The sequence below is a fragment of the Diceros bicornis genome, chromosome 17 (genome assembly GCF_020826845.1).
Source record: "Diceros bicornis minor isolate mBicDic1 chromosome 17, mDicBic1.mat.cur, whole genome shotgun sequence".
Classification (NCBI taxonomy): Eukaryota; Metazoa; Chordata; class Mammalia; order Perissodactyla; family Rhinocerotidae; genus Diceros; species Diceros bicornis.
In genome coordinates, this window is record NC_080756.1 from 36,435,259 (window position 1) to 36,454,421 (window position 19,163).

General features: G+C 38.1%; 1 protein-coding gene across 1 annotated transcript in view; it reads left to right on the forward strand.

The window, feature by feature from the left end:
* ITPR2 (inositol 1,4,5-trisphosphate receptor type 2) overlaps positions 1–19,163 on the forward strand; it is a 472,032-nt gene that overhangs the window by 343,071 nt on the left and 109,798 nt on the right. The window contains exon 46 of the mRNA XM_058558623.1: positions 16,886–16,993. Within this exon, the coding sequence (XP_058414606.1) occupies positions 16,886–16,993 (108 nt within the window). The remainder of the gene's footprint in view (positions 1–16,885; positions 16,994–19,163) is intronic.

Genomic DNA, 19,163 nt, shown 5'->3' on the forward strand with positions numbered 1-19,163 from the left:
GGTGGGTAGGTGAGGGTGCATTTCACAAGGTTGGAGCTAGAGAAGGCTTGGGGGTGGAATGGGGAGAAAAGAAGCTTGGTTCTAGACCTCTGGTATTTGAGGAACTTATAAGACATTGGATTGGAGGTATCTAACATGCAGTGGATTATATGTACTTGATTCTCACAAAAGAGAGCCAGGCTTGGAACATTGATGTACGGAGACATTAGTATATAGATGCTATTCAAAATGGTGGATGTAGATGAGGTTTGCCAGAAAAAGCAATTGGAATGAGAGGAATAAAAGATCAATAAGCAATATCACGCTTTAAAGGAAAAGAAGAGGAGAAACCTATAGAAATGGGTTGAGAAGGAGAGGTCTGAGGGAATGGGTCATGAAAGCGAGGTAGGAGAGAGACTCGCAGAGAAGAGCAGGACCAGTGGCCCTAAAGAATTCAATATACAAGGTGCGGCCATGAGCCCAATGCCAGGATTTGGCACTCAGCAGATCACCAACAGTCTTACCAAGAGCAATCCGTATTGCGTGGCAGGGACCTAAAACGGACGGCAGCGGACAGAGAAGGCGGTGGGATTACTACGTGAAAAATAGGTACGCTCTAAAAAGCACATTAGAGTCAAGCAATGATTCAGAGAAGCTCAGCCTAAGTATCCTATACTGATCCCCATCTTAAGCAAAATGAAAGAGAAATATCAGTTCTAAAACTTAGAGGGGAGGGAGAATGAGATAAACACTGGTGGCATTACAACTCAAATTGTCTCGCTGTCGCTCTGAGTAACTTTACACCCTCAATACACTGCAGTTGCTCTTGAGAACAAGTGTTGTGTGCATGTGTATGCATTTTATTTAAAATGAGCATCCTCCAAGATTTTCTAAGGCTCCTCAAATTTATATTTGCTTTGCTCTTAGCTCAGTGGCATTACCTAAAAGCAGTACCAGTAAAGGGCTAATAAAAAATACTCACAGGTTCCAGTTTGTAAAGCAGATCTTTATCTGCCAGACAAGGGATTTGTTTTAGCTTGTACCCACTCTGCGTGGTGCTTTATGGTTCTTGTCTTGTAAGGCATGCTATGGGATCACAGCGATGGTGCTAATTAAATGTCAGTGGGTTTGGGAGCTTCACGCTCGGTTTGCTGAGACAGAAGCAAGAAGGAGAGGCTCGTCAACCTTCCTGAAGCTCATTAGAGTAGGGTAGGGCTCAAATTCAGACAGCTCCGGTGTTCAGATCCTAAATGGATGCTGCAAGAGGGCCCACAAATGAGCTCCAAAAGGAATAAACAAACAGATGTCTATATAGTTTTAACAGAAAACAATTTCTTTGGGCAAGTTTTCCTTGAAATCGTTCCCCTCCATCACCTTCTATTTTATTGACTGTAGCACTGATTCTAGAAGTGCCTCATATTTAACTTGTTTTTAAAGTTGATCACTCCCACATGTTCTACATTGACACGAACTAAGGGAGAAGTTTTCCAAAGCAATAAATTAAACACACATATCAAGAAAAGATCACTGTTTTGGATGCACGTGGTTACAGGGAGCCGGGCCCTTCCTAGCGTCTCCTGAGGGCCCTGACATTCTCCTTTCTTATATGTTGCAATCTGAGTTTACTGTGGCCCGGGGAAACTCAGTCTTGAGATCATCAACCACCTCTCCCTAGAATTACTCTGGGTTCTGTTTCTCAGTGAGTGGCACGATTCTCTAACCAGTTTTCAACCTAGAGAGCTGGCATTCATCTTGACCTTTCCACCTCCCCACCCAGACGGCATGTCCCATCCATTCTCCCCTCTTCAAATCTCTCAGATATGCCCAGTCTTCTCACTCTGCTTGCCAGTTTCCTCCCACTGCCATTATCACTTCTTACCTGGACAACTGCAGCAGCCTCCTGTCTCTGCCTCCAGTCAAGTCTCTTTTCAATCCACTCTCCACAGGGAAGTCAAAGGGATTATTCTAAAATGCCAACTGATCATGTCTGTCTCCTCACTAAGTTTTCAATAGCTTCCCATAGAACAGAGTATGCCCTCATTATCGTGGCTTAGGAGAACTTTGATGATTGTGCTCCTGATTAGTCTTCTTTTTTCCTATTATTTTGGCTCTTATTTATCAAGTGCTTACTTTGTATCAGGTGTTGTGTTTCATCTAGTCATTGCAATAACTCTCTGGGGTAAATCTTTGAAAAGTACTGTTACTAACCTCATTTTGCAGAAGAAGAAAGTGAACTTTAGAGAGGCTAAGTAACTTGCCCAAGTAGGATAGAAGGGATTTGAACTCAGGTCCGTCCATAGCCTGTGATACAAACCACTATGCAATCCTACTTTCTAGCCATCTCTGTCACCATACCTCTTCTTGCACTATATGTTCCAGAATCTACCTACATCCTTCAGTACCACTTGGTCCAAAAGCACCACCATCTCTCACGTGGATGGTTGGCATAATTATTCTCCCTACTTCCATTTACGTGTGCATTCCTTAGTGTCTTCTCTAACACAGTAGCCACACAGAACCCTTAAAAATGTAATGCAGATTGTCACCTCTCTGCTCAAAACCTCTCTGCTCTAATACTTCCAATTTCTGAGCAAAAGTCAAATCTTGGCATTGGCTTCAAAAGTGTCCCAGTGCAGCCACTGTGGAAAACAGTATGGAGATTCCTCAAAAAATCAAGGATAGAACTACCATATGATCCAGCTATTCCACTGCTGGGTATTTATCCAAAGAACTTGAAAACACCAATGCATAAAGATACATGCACCCCTGTGTTCATTGCAGCATATTCACAATAGCCAAGACTTGGAAGCAACCTAAGTGCCCATCAAGGGACGAATGGATAAAGAAGCTGTGGTATATATACACAATGGAATACTACTCAGCCATAAGAAACGATGAAATCCAGCCGTTTGTGACAACATGGATGGACATTGAGGGTATTATGCAAAGTGAAATAATTCGGAGAGATAAGGTCAAATACTGTATGATTTCCTTCATTAAGTAGTAGATAATAACAACAATAAACAAACACATAGAGACAGAGATTGGATTGGTGGTCACCAGAGGGGAAGTGGGGAGGGAGGAGGGCAAAAGGGATAATTCGGCGCATGTGTGTGGTGATGGGTTGTAGTTAGTATTTGGGTGGTGAACATGATGTAATCTGTGCAGAAATAGAAGTATAATGATGTTCACCTGAAACTTATACAATGTTATAAACCAATGTTACTGCAATAAACAAAAAATTAAAAAAAAAAAAAAAGTGTCCCAATATGGCCTGGCCCCTCCACCCAGTTCTCTGGCCTCCTTCCTCCTTACCTGCTCAAGCCACACTGGTCTCATGGCCGTGCTTTCAAGCCAAGAAACATCATCCTGCTTTGTGTCTTTGAACTTACTGTTTCTTCTGCTTTTTAAGTTTCTCTTAAAATGGTCTATTTGATTTAAAATGGCAGCCTCCATCCCCCTGGTGCTCAATACTCCCATCCTCTGCTTCATTTTCTTCTTTGCACCTTCCCATTTTGGTAGATGATGTGTCTCCCCCAACCACCAGAAAGTCAACTCTGTAGAGACAGGAGGTTCATTTGTTTTGTTCACTTATATCACCCCAATGCCTAGAAAATTACTGGGCACACACCAGAGGGTCATTTAGTATTTTAGAATGAACATACAAGGCATACATTAATCATTGTATTTAGCTCATGATTGCTTAAGTTATAAGGAGAATTTTTTTGTTTTGGATTGGGATAATAGGATCTTGATGTTATGTTAAAATTGCATATAACATGCTTTGTGGATCTATCAGTATTCATTTATGGATAATTCATGACCTCGTCATATAATACCAAAGAAGCTTATAATGCAGGAAATAACTTTGCCTATAGTATCTATATGTTTGTGTTCAATACCTGATCCTTAAATGTCTTCTCTACCAATGAGCTATATATTTTTTAAGAAAGGAGAACAAGTTTTTCTAGATGAGTTGGTCTCTAAATTTTCTTTCCTCCCTTCCTCTCTCTTCTTTGCATGGCCTCCCTTCGTCTTTTCATTTGCAACCTGGGTAATTTAACTTATGAATGACTAGATAACATTTAAAAGGGTGTTGGATGTCACAGAATGAACAAGTAACAAAATACTTCTATTCGAAATTCTTTGTCTCTTTTCAGTTTGATTCAGCTGATCTGAAGCCTTCCTTAGAGTTGAAATTCACCTTCTCACCTCATTTCCTCCTTTATTAGGTTTGCCTTTGAAATGCAGAAGTTCACTTGAGCAATAATTCTCTCACTTTTGAGAACTACTCTGTCTAACAAGAGCTGACCTTTTTTTAAGCAGCTGTTGATTAGACAGTTAAACATAGAGCCAGCACTAGCATGATATTTCTCAGTCTGATGTAACTCAGAAATAGAAAGCTGCAGAAACCTGAGGTTGAAATGCTTTCAAGCAATTGAAGCTTAAAGTTCCTGAAAATGATCTCGTAGTGCTTCTTCTCAATTCCTCGTATTCCACCCCCGATTTTACATCTGGCTAATTTGTGCACTTCAGATTGGATTCCTGAGCATCCTGGCAGTGTGAGAACTGTTGTGGAACTCATCATTATAATTCCGAGCCTTTAATTAACCCACTTTAAAATGGCTTTGTCAAGACTATGAGCAACGGAAAAGTAATTGACTCATTCTTAGAATAGGTGTATTGTATTGGAGAGGAGAATAGTAATACTATGCTCTTTAACTAAGCCTGGTCGGTTCAGGAATGTAAGGAGCATTAGGAGCACAGATCCTCCAGTAATTTTCCTTAATATAGTATTGTAGGTATTATGTTATTTCACAGCTAGGCAAATTAGACATAAAAAGGTCAAGTGATTTGTACGTGTTTCCATGAAAGGGCAGTGGCAGAACCAGAGATAGTCCCTCAGTGTGGATAATAAGCTCACTCACTACAATTACTTTGAGAGCCAGAACTCTTGAGTTTTCCCGGGCAATCACAAGACCTATTTTAATATGGTCAAAGGTCTCAAAAAATGGCTTTCTTCACCTCTTGGTGCTTGCCTTAGGGAAAAAAAAGAATCACTAGAATCAGTGAAAGAATCAGAATGCTTTTGAACAGGTAAGCAATGCTATAATTCCTAATTTCTTTATGCTGTAAGTCAATGACTAATTACTTTATTCCAGAAATAGAGATTAAAACATCTTTCACATTTGTAAATTATAACTCAACATTTTCTAAAAATCAGTGAGTTTTGGAAATTTAAACACATTTATCATTAAAATTGGACAAACAAATAAAAATGCTCTGTACCATCCATCCATCCATCCATTCAATAAATATTTATTAAGGAGCTATTCTATGCTGGACCCTGTTCCAGTGACACATGGGACACAACAGTGAACAAAACCAAATTCCTGTCCTCCCGGGATAAGTGAAGGAGATACACTAAAATAAAAAAAAAATAATAATTCACACTCAGATATCATTATTTTAATTATCATGGAGAAAGATCCTTCTGTTCTGCTGGTGTTTCCCAAATCACATTTGAAAAATCACTAGGGAGGGGACATGATGGTAAATAGTCAGCAAATTTATTTCTAGATGCTGGAAGAAGCTACTAAAGCAGTATTATCCTCTCATCTCTGGGTTTGAAGAAATATATTACTTCTTTTATGGGAATAGTGAGACTCAGAAATTTCAAAGACGTGTCTTTATTTACATCAAAAAGAAATAGAGTCTGAAGAAATGTCTGTCTTTCGTCAATTCTACAAAACAAAAACAAAAACTCCAAGTGTACATCATTTTGGGATGGCCTAGAGATCGATCAGTTGCTGCCTTCTTTTTCTTATTAATGTTTATCTGCGTTTTGAATAACCCCACTAAACATGTAGAATTAGTGTCTTTCTTGCTTCTCGTTATGAAATATTTTGTTTTAAATAGGACATTCAACAATGATTAATATAGAATATTTTTGTGAAATATTGATTTCAGATAAGATGACCTACTTACAATTTATTTTCATGTAGTTTGTCATTCAGAAAATATTGATGTATATTCTTACATTGTATCAGAAGCAATTAAGCATTATATTTCATTAAATTTTGCCTGAAAAATGGTAAAATTTCAGGTATTTTCCCTTAAAATGATAAATTATTAATGATACTAATATACATAGCTTCTGAAGTATTGAAGTAAGAGAAAGTATGATCTGTTTTAGTTGAAAAAAATAGAACTAAAGAATAAATTTGACTTAAATAATTGTAGGGAAAAAGCTTGTTTTAGAAGGTAATGTTGTTCATCTACCTTTTTGTGAAAATAGACTTACAAACTAATATATTTATTATCTATTATAATTATATAAACCTCCTTATAAGCAAATTTTTTTACTCAAATGGGATTTTAGTACAGAAATCTTTTTAAAAGAGCAAAATGAGCTCAGAAGTTAGAAGCCATGAGTGATAAATGATCAATTTTTAAAAATTAAATGGAGTACTTTTTATATGTCTGATCCCAATTTCAATTTTTTTGAAAAATTTATTCAGTGACTTATTTACTGTTATTAAAAGTATCTAAATGTTTCTATTTTTCTTGTAGGTTTTTAAAGGAAAAAACTCCTTTAATAACAGTTGCTTCTTTTATGTTTAATTTTAGAGTTAAAAAAAAGGGATTCCCTGTCAAGAATCTAAATGGGTCCTGGTGATAAAATCTATCAGGATAGTAGTTCTCAAATGTCACCAGAATTGAAATCACCTGCAGGGCTTGTTAAAACAGGTTACTGAGCAGCATGCCCACCCCACTCCCACCCCACCCCCAAGTTTCTGATTCTGAAAGTCCTTCTGAAGGTCGAGATGGGGCCCGAGAATTTGCATTTCTAACTGGTGATGCTGATGCAGCTGGCCCAGGAAACACATTTTGAGAACCATTCGATTAGGATAAATTTTAGCATCAGTAGGAAAGCTAGATTCTTTATCACAACACTTTGTAATGCTTTATGTCAAAACCATAGTACAAGGATAACTTACTACCTTAATCATTTAAAAATGCATTGTTTCTTATGGGCCATTTACTCTGGCTTTTTTCTCTCCTACTTTGCCCTGTCTCAAGGGTTGAGCTATCAAACATTTATTTATTATAATCACTAAAAGTCTTTTGTTGATTTTACTGTAATTTCAGACAGATCCTAATGAATAGGAGTCTAGATCATCTGAAAATTTAGTTTTTTTGTTTTTTAATTTTGGTGAATTTCGTTATCATTTTGCCCATATCTTTGTCTTAGTTTGGCCATCCTTATAATAGAAATGATAGACTGATCTCTTAAGAACCATAGAGGAATTTTTAGATATTAGATAAATAAAACCTTTGTTTTTTAAACTCCTTGGATAAGGACGCCGTAGTGTAGGGTAATGCTGGCATTCTGGGGTCCCTTCTTCAGTCCTGTGGGGAGAGGGAAGGGACTAGTTCCTTACTTCCCTGTGGTTGTGTTATGTGGCAGGGATGAGAGAAAACAGTCTGGAGACCCCCTTTGGACTGGTGACCCACAGCTTCCTCACGAGGTGCTCAGGAGTTCTTGCCATCTCTTTCCCACGTTTGCCAAACCGTATTCCTCAGAACGAATGCCTCCTCTATTTTCTTTCCTATCCATTGCGAGGCTGTCCTCTTGGCCATGCTTTCTTTGGGGTTTTCTCCTTGAATTCTCAAGAGCCTATTTTGGAAGTCCAGAAAAATGGACATTGTTTCTGTCTCTTTCTATTCTGGTTACAGTCCAAATTCTGCTCGAGACCCTATAGATAACCATGTTCGAGTAGGGAAGAAAGAAGTCTGGGAAAGAGAAAAAAGAACCAGAATTAACTTTTTAGGAAAGACTGAGATTTGTTACTTTTTCCAAGGAATCTGTTCCATTACACTGTTTGGTGGAGAATCAGTACTTTCATCTGCTTCCCATAGCCCATCTATAATACTCTTCCCCACTTCTTCTCCTCCATCTCATCCCTCCCACCAACTCTCTAATGTTCTCACCCCTCTCCTTCGGGAAATGCCACCGCTTCCTCCTTGAGAAAAGAGCCCTTCACTTTTTCAGCTTGAGACTTCAGCTGGATATTAATGGAGGTTTCCTGCAGCCTAGATTCTGCTGACTGAAGTGGAGAGGATATGCTCCTTTCTACTAGAAATGCCTGAAGCTGATATCCTTCTAAAGTGTCTAAGTGCAAACACCTCCTGCCACAGTGAATATTTTCTGGCTGAGACTACACAGTTCAGTCTCATGTGAGAAAGCCTTTTCTTCTTAACATGACTTTGACCCTACTCCTAACAGAATAATAATTCTAGCATCAATATTCTAGAGGAACGGTTATATCTCCTTTTGCTATTTTCTTTATAAAGGACCTCACAGTACTGAGAGTAGCTCTGGACAGGTGGCACCATTCCCAAGTGGGTGCTTTCTAACCCCAAATTTCTTTTCTAATGGAAGGGAAAGAATGGGTAAGAGGATCTCAGTTTATTTTGCCACAATTAAGAGAAAGATTCCTTTGTGGCTTGTATTTATATTAGCTTCTGCTACAGATGGAATGTTTGTGTACCCCCTAAAAGCATATGTTGAATCCTAACACCCAATGTGATGGTGTTTGGAGGTGGGGCCTTTGGGAGATGATTAGGTCATGATGGTGGAGCCGTCATGAATGGGATTAGTGCCTTCATAAAAGAGGTCTGAGAGAGATCCCTTGCTCCTTCCTCCAATGAGGTTATAGAGAGAAGACATCCATCTATGAGGAAGCGAGTTCTCCCCAGACACCAAATCTGCTGGTGCCTTGATCTTGGACTTCCTAGCCTCCAGAAATATGAGAAATAAGTTTTTGTGATTTACAAGCCACCCAGTCTATGGTATTTTTGTTATAGCCGCCTGAAGAGACTAAGACAGCTTCCTAGGGCTGCCATAACAAATTAACCACAAACCTAACAGCCGAAAACAGCCGACATTTACTCTCTCACAGTTCTGGGGGCTAGAAGTCCTAAATCAAGGTGTTGGTGAGGCCATTCTCTCTCTGAAGGCTCTAGTGTAGGATCTTTCCCTGTCTCTCCTTAGCTTCTGGTGGTTGCCAGCAATCCTTGGTGTTCCTTGGTGTGCATCACTCCAATCTCTCCTGTCATATGGCATTCTCCCTGTGTGTATGTGTCTGTGTCCAAATTTGCCCCTTCTTATAAGGACACTAGTCCTTGGATTAGGGTCCACCTTAATCCAGTATGACCTCATCTTGATCACATCTGCAGAGACTCTATTTCTGAATAAGGTCACATTCACCTATGCTGGGGGATGGGACTTGAACATATCTTTTTGGAGGACACAATTCAACCCTCAACAGTATTCTCTATTCAAACTCCTCATGTGGGTGTTTAGTATGGCTCCAAATTCTAGTCCTATCTCTCACTACCTACCTACCCTTCATGACTGTGTCCAAGCAGATCCCTCTCTCTTTGTAGAATGGCTTCCTCATGCCATCCTCTCCTCCCCCTTTCCACCGACAGACATTTTATCCGTCTTTTACAACCTTTATCAGATGTGTTTGTTACATGATTCCTTTCCTAGTGCCACCAACCGGTGTGAGTCTTTGTATTTCTAGCTTTATTTTTCCTCGTATTAATTACATTTCTACAATCGTTTTAATTCCTCCAACTAGAAAGTAGGTTACTTAAAAGAAGAAAATAAATCTTACTTATCTTTATAATCCCACAGTAGTTTTGTGCTTTGCACATAACAGGATCACAAAATCAGAAAAAAAACAGATGTTTTGAAAATATAGGGCTTGTGAATTCTAAGCGTGTTAGAGTAGGTAAAACCTTAGTTAATATTCTTTTCTGCTGATTTCTCTCTGCTTCAAACAGGACAGTGTTTGGTATAAAAGCATTGTACAATTATTAACCTAAACAGATAAGGCAATTATTCTGACTCCAGGCTCACTTTGTGATCTGTGGAAAGCCAGTTGCTGTGTCAGTTTTATCAATTTACAAAAGTGGAACTCACCCAAAAAAATTCACAGATGAGAAGTGCCAAAGAATAATTATTTTCGAATATAATTCAAGTACAGTTGCTTGACTTGTTACTCCATCCTTACTTAGACCCAAACTGAAATGAACGTTAAAATCCTAATGATAAGAAAATAAATGTGAGATGGTTTAGTAAGGAATGCTACTAAAAATGAAAAGTCTGTCTGTCATCTTTACTCCCCAATCTTGGATTTTAAAAAACTGCGCAATGTTAGTCAAAGATCCTGCCATAGGTTATATGTGTTTATGTGTATAGTTTCTACTTATGACTGTGTGTATTTTATCTATATATACATATATATTTTTTTATTCCTATTTAGTGTTGCATATGTATTTAACTAAATTACAAATATGTCATGATTAATAACGAGGTGCGTGATTTTCCTTTTTTCTTTTCAACACATAATGAAAGAATCCTTAGCCCTTCTTGGCAGTCTTTCCCTGTGGGGGATATGTCTTTATTATTTTATAAAGCTAATTATCCACCAACGCTTTTGATCCCTTCCTCACTAATATATATGCATATATTTGCTATGTATTACATTACATTTTGTTTTAAAACTTTAGTATTATGATTGCTGATAAGTTATCTCAGAGCTAATGTTTCTATTTGTAATAATGAGCTAATAAGAGTTCTTTATTGGTAAAATTCTTTTGGCACCACGTACGAAGTAGGTATGACAAATGTTGGCACCATATATAAAACAATTACTACTATTGCCTAATAAAGATGGTTGTGGATTACAGATATTTCTAGGACCCAAAGATTTCCTGCCAATGATATTATTCCTTTTTAGCATTCAGTGCTGTTGCCCATGTTCAGACTCTCATTATTACTAATATTGATTGTTGGTTGCTTTTCCAGACCATGTTGTGTAGTGACATCAGCTAATTTCAAGTACTGTTGTGAGGGTCTCTGTCAAGTAAAGTTGGATATTATAGGACGGCTGTCCTTGAATATCTTCATTAGCTGTTTTTCAGTTTTTAGTTAGGATTATACTTGTCTAGAAACTTACCAAGTGATTGCACCTTTGGTTTCCAAAGCACATAATAGGAATGATACTATTGCTTCTTTGGATTCTGGGGTTGTTTTTCTTTATTTATGTCCTATAAAAGGGTACGTATAGAGAATAGTAGACAAAATGTGGCTAAAGAGCCCATCACTAAGAAAAATGTGATGTCTTTAGTTGGCAGTGTGACCATTCTACATAATATTTTTAATGGAATTGCATATATAGGGACTAAAAAAAACTGTTAGGCGTATGTTAATTGGTCCTTGAGAATTTGTACTGTGCTTTTAGAAAACTGTAAATTTGGATCAAGAGAGCTCTATATTGATACCAGTCATTTTCACATATTTCAAGAATCGTTAAGATATTTTTTACTTCTTTTGTATTTTGTCTATATAATAGGGGTGCTATCCTTGCTTCACAGGGTTCATTTCAACATTTATTGAGTGCCCAGTCCCTTCCTTTCCAAATAGCTTACAATCTAGCAGAAGGGGTATAAGTACATGAATAACTATAAAACAAGAAAAAATATTGAAATATTCTATTTCTGCAAACACTGGGAATTCTACCATCAGCTGATATCTAATCAGATTTTTTTAGCCTTTCTCTTTTATTGAGGAGGAAACAGAGAGATAATTCACTGAGATTTAAGAGTCCTTGCCCACTTAAGCGCGTAGTGAATGTCATTAACTAACTCATTTCATCACTGATTCAGCAAATATTTCTTGAGTCTATTTGACAAACCTAGTTCTGTTTTTGGCTCTGAGAATACAGAGATGAGTAAGACCAGGCCTTTTTCCTTGAGGATGTCACAGCCCACTGGAGAGAAACAATAGTTACTAAGATACAATATGAGAAATTTTAGTGTTTAGATATATACAGGGCACTATCTGAGCACAGATCAAGGAAGAGCAACTAGTCTACTTTAGTCAGGAAGGGACCTAGGTTACAAGAAATATAAAAGATATCCAGGTAGAAAAAATGGGGCAATTATTTATTTATTTATTTAATTTATTTTTTGTGAGGAAGATCAGCCCAGAGCTAACATTCATGCCAATCTTCCTCTTTTTGCTGAGGAAGACTGGCCCTGAGTTAACATCCGTGCCGATCTTCCTCCACTTTATGTGGGACGCCGCCACAGCATGGCCTGACAAGCGGTGCTTCGCTGCGCGCCCGGGATCTGAACTTGGGCCACCAGCAGCGGAGCGTGTGCACTTAACCGCTACGCCACAGGACCGGCCCCTCTTTTTTATTTTTTAAATTATATATTTCGAATTTTCCAAGTATGTATAGATTACTTATATAAACATGAATGCAAATATTGTTTTAAATGTTTGAACATGTGAAGGGAGTTCTAGGCATTTAATTTTTTTTTTTTAAGTATCTTTTAAAGTGCCACTTATCTACAATAAAACAAGACAAATGTAGAATCATCTCATTGAGACTACAGTAAAGAGAGAAGTTCTCATATGTTTCTTTTAAGGAGGATATACTAAATGAAAATTATTTATATAGATTTGTACTATTAATTATGTCACATAAAATAGCATTATTGGTTTCTTAAAATATAGTAATTTTTGACACTATGAAGTGACTATAAAGAAGCAAAAGCTTTTTAATAAATAAATTTATAAGAAATTATTTAAATTAATGTCTCACCTTGGAAAGCTATCCTTTATTTAAGATTTAAAGAGTGCCAATATTTACTTTCATTTGGTTAAATAAATATGTATTGAGTATCTACTAGGTAGCAGAGACTGTTCTAAGCCTTGGCAATCTAGCAGTGAACAAAACAGATGAAAATCTGTGTCCTCAAAGAACATAAGCTTACTTTCTTATAGGGTGAGATAGTTAATAAACAGATCAATTATAAAATATGGTATGTCAGATCATAGTATGTGCTATGGAGACAAATAAAGCAGGAATGTGGTTAGATGTGTTAGGGGAGGTGGGTGAGTTGATCTTTTAAAGCATGGTTATTGATAAGACAGTATTTGAAAGAAGTCCTGAAGTAGGTGTGGAAGTAAGCCATGCAGGTTTGCAGAGGAGAGTCCAGGCCAAGGGAACAGCAACTGTAAAAGCCTTGAGATGGAAACATGCTTCTCAAGTTGAAGGAACAGTCAGGAGCCCAGTGTGGCTGGGACTGTGGGGACGGTCCTAGGAGAGGAGTTCAGAAAGGTAACAGGTCAGATTCTGTAGTCCTTATTGGCCGTGGTGAAGGCTTGGCTCTAACTCTAAACAAGATGGCAGCCATCAGAGGGTTTTGAGTAGAAAAGAGGCATGATCTGATCAAAGGGATGACTCAGGTTCCCGTGTTAAGGCTAGACTCTGGAGAACAGGGTGGCACAGGGAGATCAGTTAAAAGGCTATTGCAGTATTCTAGGTGAGAGAAGATGGTGGCTCCAACCACGGTGGTGGTGGAGGCGTGAGAAGCAATTAGATGATGACATATGGGCACACTTAAAACCTGATCATTACTAATCTCTACTCCTTGCACTCTGTCAATAAGCTCCATTTCAAGTATCTCACTCTGACTAGCGTTTCCTAACTAGCACTTCCTTCTAGCATCTCAATTCCAACACATTTTTTTTATTTACCACATTAGAAGCTATAGTTCCTTGACCCTACTACCTTTTCATTGTCCCTTGTGGCTTCATTTCCTTCCTTATTCAGTTTAGATTCCATGGTCCCATTTAAATTCCTTGCACAGACCCTTAATTTCCACCTCTCTCTTTTTGGGTGTGTTGTTGAACTCACCTGACAAAACCACAAATCTTATTAATTGCAACTCTCTGCCTATTCCATGCCTGGACCCAGAGAGCTGAGCATTGCTGGAGAAAGACGCACAAACATGCTTACTGGCCTCACTTTGACCACAACAGAAAGGGAACCCCTAGGGCTTCCAGGCAATCCTGCTACATTTTCCAAGTCCATTCAATTTCCCTAGCTGACTGTTTCATACCTTCTATTCCTCAAATTTCCAGTACCTCCTCTCTCATCCTCATTATCACCTGCCTACTCTACTGTGAAAATAAAAGTAACTAGAGAAGAACTTCTCTGTATTGCCACCATCACAACTGCCTGCCCTCCTGAACCTGTGCCCGTATTCTCTGCTGTCACAATGGGTGAATTTGTTTCTAAGGCAAACTCTTCCCATTACACGTACTAGATCAATCCATTCTCACCTAATCAAGACATTATTCTTCCACATGTTCCATCTCTCTCAAAATCCAACATGATATTAGGATTCCCATCTTTAAAAACCCTCCTTTTATCACATCCCTATTTCTTGGCTCCCCCTGACAGCAGTACCCGTCAAGAGTTGCCTATACTCGGGTCCAGCCCGGTGGCGCAGTGATTAAGTGCGTGTGCTCCACTTCAGAGACCAGGGGTTCACAGGATCGGATCCCGGGCGTGCACCGACGCACTGCTTGTCAAGCCATGCTGTGGCGGTGTCCCATATAAAGTAGAGGAAGATGGGCACGGGTGTTAGCCCAGGACCAATGTTCCTCAGCGAAAGAGAGGAAGATTGGCGTCGAATGTTAGCTCAGGGCTGGTCTTCCTCACAAAAAAAAAAAAAAAAAAAGAGAGAGAGAGTTGCCTATACTCATTGTTTATACTTCCTCTCCTCCCGTTCTTATTTAAACTTACTACAGTTAGGCTTTGGTGTCCACCATTGCCTGAAACTGCTGCTTTCAAGGTTACCAGTGACTTCCAAGTTGCTAAACCCAATGACCACTTCCCAGTCCTCATTTGATTCGACTGTCAGCAACATTTGATGCAGATGATCACTCCCTCCATCTTGAAGTTCTTTCTTCGTTTGGCTGCCAGGACATCTGATCTCACTAGTTTTGTTCCTACCTCGCTGGTCTAACTTTCTCAGTCTTCTTTGCTGATGCCTCTCATCCTCCTAACCTCTATTGAAGTTCCTTGGATCCCTTTTTTCTGTCCAAGCTGACTTTTAGGTGACCTCATTAAGGCTCAGATTTTAAATATCAGCCATATACTGACAACCCCTAAGTATATAGCTACAGCCCCAACCTCTGCCCAGAACTCCTGACAAACATATCCAGCAGCCTACTCATGATCAGCTTTTGGATAAGTCTCCAGCTTCATGTGTCCAAAACCAAAGTCCTGATTTTCTCCCTCTAAATATGCTTTTTTTCTGCCTTTTTCCTCAATAAACAGCTTTCCAAACTTTCAGTTGCTCAGGTCAGTACTTTTGGAGTCATCCCTAGCTCCTCTCTTTTTCTCATGTCCCAGATCCAATCTGTAAACAAATCATGCCTGTTTTACCTTCAATAACTGGCCACTTCTTAAAACATATACTAAAGTGCCTAAATGACTGCATTAATTTTATCTTTTGAAACATGTTTAGAGTTTTAGAAACACCTACAAGACACAACAAATTTCATGAATATGGTTTGTAATAAAAATCTGTATAATTCACATTCAGTCAAAAATAAAATGTAAATATAAAACAGGAGATGGTTTTCTTGAGTGATTTACATTTATTTATTTATTGAGTGAATGCCCATTCTAAAATCATAGTTTCAAAAATGATTTGCTCTAGAGCAGCGTCAATGGAGTGAATATTTAATTTACCAAATTATCACTGACAAGGATAATGTTTATTTAGTTTTATAGATTCTGGATTATTGTTTAAAATTTATCTCCATTCTTTATAATCACAATTTGAATTAACACCTCACGAATAATGCAAAGACTGACTTACTGCTCTGTAATGTTCATAAGAATACTGACTCTAGAACCATACAGCTTGAGTTCAACACTGGCTCTATCATTTTCTAACTATGTTATCATGAACAAGTCTCCTAAATGCTCTATGACTCAGTTTCCCCATCTGTAAAATGGGGATAATAAGAATGCCTACCCCACGATTTCTTAGTAGGATGAAATGAGATCATATATGTAAGTGTTTAGGAAAGTGCCTGGCACAGAGTAAGAGATGGGAGCAGGTCTAGGAATAAAAGAATTATATGGAGAGTCTTTGTTACTAGAAATCCTGGGGGAACTTGAGGCATAAATAGAATATCTGAAAGGTTAAATACATTACAAGTTTTCAGGAATTATTTAAGACAACCATAAAAGAAACATTGAAGGCAATTTGTATTAGTTATCTACAAAGTGAGAGAATTTGCCGTCAAATGCGATAGACATTCAAATGAGAGAGAAAGATTACTTTTACTAACAGTAGTTTAAGATAGTTTATGGTTAAATTTTTGTTTTTTAAATGCCCAGCTTCAATTACAATAAAACTGAGATCTGTACCTATAAAGCGTCAATTTTGACATATGAGTATGCAGAAGTAGAAGACTTGAGTAGAAACTGCTAATGTAGAGCTTTGATTAGATGCCATAAGAGAAACTCTTGTGACATATAGATACCTATTTATGTGTATATAGGAAGCTACCATTTATATTGGTCCCACTACCCGCTGAACTATCACACTGTTGATCAAGTTGTTTTATATGTGTATTTAGTTTAAATTTATTATAGGGAATATCAATTATATATCACTGTGGGCTTTTCTTCTTCCTGGCACAATCATACATTTATTGAATATATAAATTTAATCAACAAATATTAATTTGTTTGAGCATCTACTCTGGACAAGACACAGTCGTCTCATGCTAAGAACATATATATCGCCAAATAAAAATGTAAGATTGATGTAGCCATAGCTGGTCCTTGTGATTTCATTATTTATGCCTGTCAAATAGACGTGCTTTCCTGAAATGTAATTAATTTCATTAACTCCAGAACTGTGAAGCTGTGTATAAGAGTGGACTAAGTAATTTCAAAGTTTGTCTCCAAGAAAGGAGAAAAAAAAAACTAAAAATCTTTTTTCCCTCCAGTTGGCCCGCCACAACAAACTATTACAGCAGATGCTCAAACCAGGATCGGATCCAGATGATGGAGATGAAGCCTTGAAGTATTATGCCAACCACACCGCACAGATTGAGGTAACAATCCATCTCAACGATCTCTGAGAGAGACCAACTGTGAAAAGATATGTTTACTTTCTATATCAGACCATTTTCATAATTGTTTCTTAGAACAATGAAGCGGAACTGAGTGATATAAACTATAAAAGTATATACTAAAAGATGAGATGTGAGGAATGATCTATAAGAAATTGAGATGTGCATCTTTCAAAGTTTATTTTTCGACCAGAGCTATATGTAAATTTTCTTTTGTAATTAATAAGATTATTTTTGTTTTGGTCATGGAAGCAATCATTGCAGAGCAGTGATGTTTTAGAGAAAGGATTATTATATTAGAAGCTATCATTCAAGAAAAAGTTTTATTTTTAAAAACTATAGAAGGCTTATTAAAATAGAAATCTCTGTGTAAGCAAGTATTAAAAAGTATAGGAAACATGGAAGGCGCTAATAAAGTTTTCATAGTGATAACTTAAACTTAGAACGGTTTAACAGTTTCCATTTTCGGTAAGCAGCAATTGACCCCTCCCCGCCCCGCCCCACATAAATGAGACATTATTTAGTGGCTGGTGGCAGTTCAGGAGGTGCAGGGCAACATGGACTTATTATGTGTTGTGAGACCCATCTGGCTGTCATCTATTAGCTATAGTATCATTTTGACACTAGTTGGCAGAGCTAATCAGGCAGAAGTGAGCTGAGTAGTTGAGGCTTGTCGCTTGTAATTTACATTCACACATTCATTCACTTTGGCAGATATTTTTTGGTTTTCAGCGGAGTGCATGATGGGCATCACTGCTGTTAGCTCTCAAGATACATAATTACTGTCTTATTGTTTACTACCACCAAACCTTTGGAATAATGAGCATTATTACCTTGTGTCACAAAATGGATCCCTTCTTCATGTTTATAAACATTAATGCTACTGCAGGTTTGATGGGAGACTTGACCTAGTAGAACCCATGAGCTGGACAAGCAGCAAAAACATTGCTTACTACATCACGTGCTTAGGAACTGCGCAGTTGGCAAAGTCAGGAAGCTGGAGAAATTTGATACAAATAGATCATCAAACCACCAGGCTTCTGAGGAAGGTCCCAAAAGCCGAAGTGCAAAGCTAGGTGATTAGAAGAGATCAGGAATAGCGGTAGAATGAGTAAGCCAGAGGTAGGGGTTGTGTTAATACCTGTGTGTAAGAGAGGGGTCTGTTATTGAAGTTGGACTTTTATTGGTTTTCCAGCAGTGAGGAAGGATTTAGCTATAAATATATAAATTCAGAAAATGTTTACTGAGCATTTACTCTCTACTAACTACATACACATATAGAAAATAATTCTGTGTAGTAAGTGTATAAACAAAGGGCCTAGGAAATGTAGAGACAACAGTAATTAACTCTGCCTGGGGAATTTCAGGATAGATTTCTCAGAGAAGATTGCCATAAAAAATATATTAAAGATTGAGTAAAGTTCCTCTCTGCTAAAGATTGGGCATGGATTTCAGGTAGAAATAAATGAAGGGGAGGTGTGAAAGAACAGAGGAGGGGGATGGCTTTTTTCAAAAGATTACTGTAGTTGCTGTTTGGAGAAAGGATTGGAAAAGAGAATGAGGCAAGGAATGCAGGTAGATCAGATGGGAAGATATTGTAGTAGAGAAGGTGAGAGATGGTGGTATTGAAGATGAGAATCTAGATTGGAGAAAAATATACATATACCATATGTATATGTATATGGTATACCATATGGTATATGTAGATATTGCCCGTGTAAGGTGAGGGAAATGATATGGAAAAAGATGCTCCTTGGGCTTCTGGTTTGAATAAATGGACAGCAATTGGAGTTATGCAAGAATATTCTAGCTTTGGCAGTTAAAAGTTAGGGGAAGATCGTTTGTCGATTCTTGGATAAATTGGATTTGAGGTGACTTTGAGGCATCTATGATGTTGGATATAAAAGTCCAGGGTTCAAAGGAGTGGTCTGAGCTGATGATCTAAATTCTTCACATTGGGCCAGCCCCATGGCTTAGCGGTTAAGTGTGTGCGCTCTGCTGCTGGCAGCCCGGGTTCGGACCCGGGCGCGCACCGACGCACCGGTTCTCTGGCCATGCTGAGGCCGTGTCCCACATACAGCAACTAGAAGGATGTGCAGCTATGACATACAACTATGTACTGGGGCTTTGGGGGGAAAAATAAATAAATAAA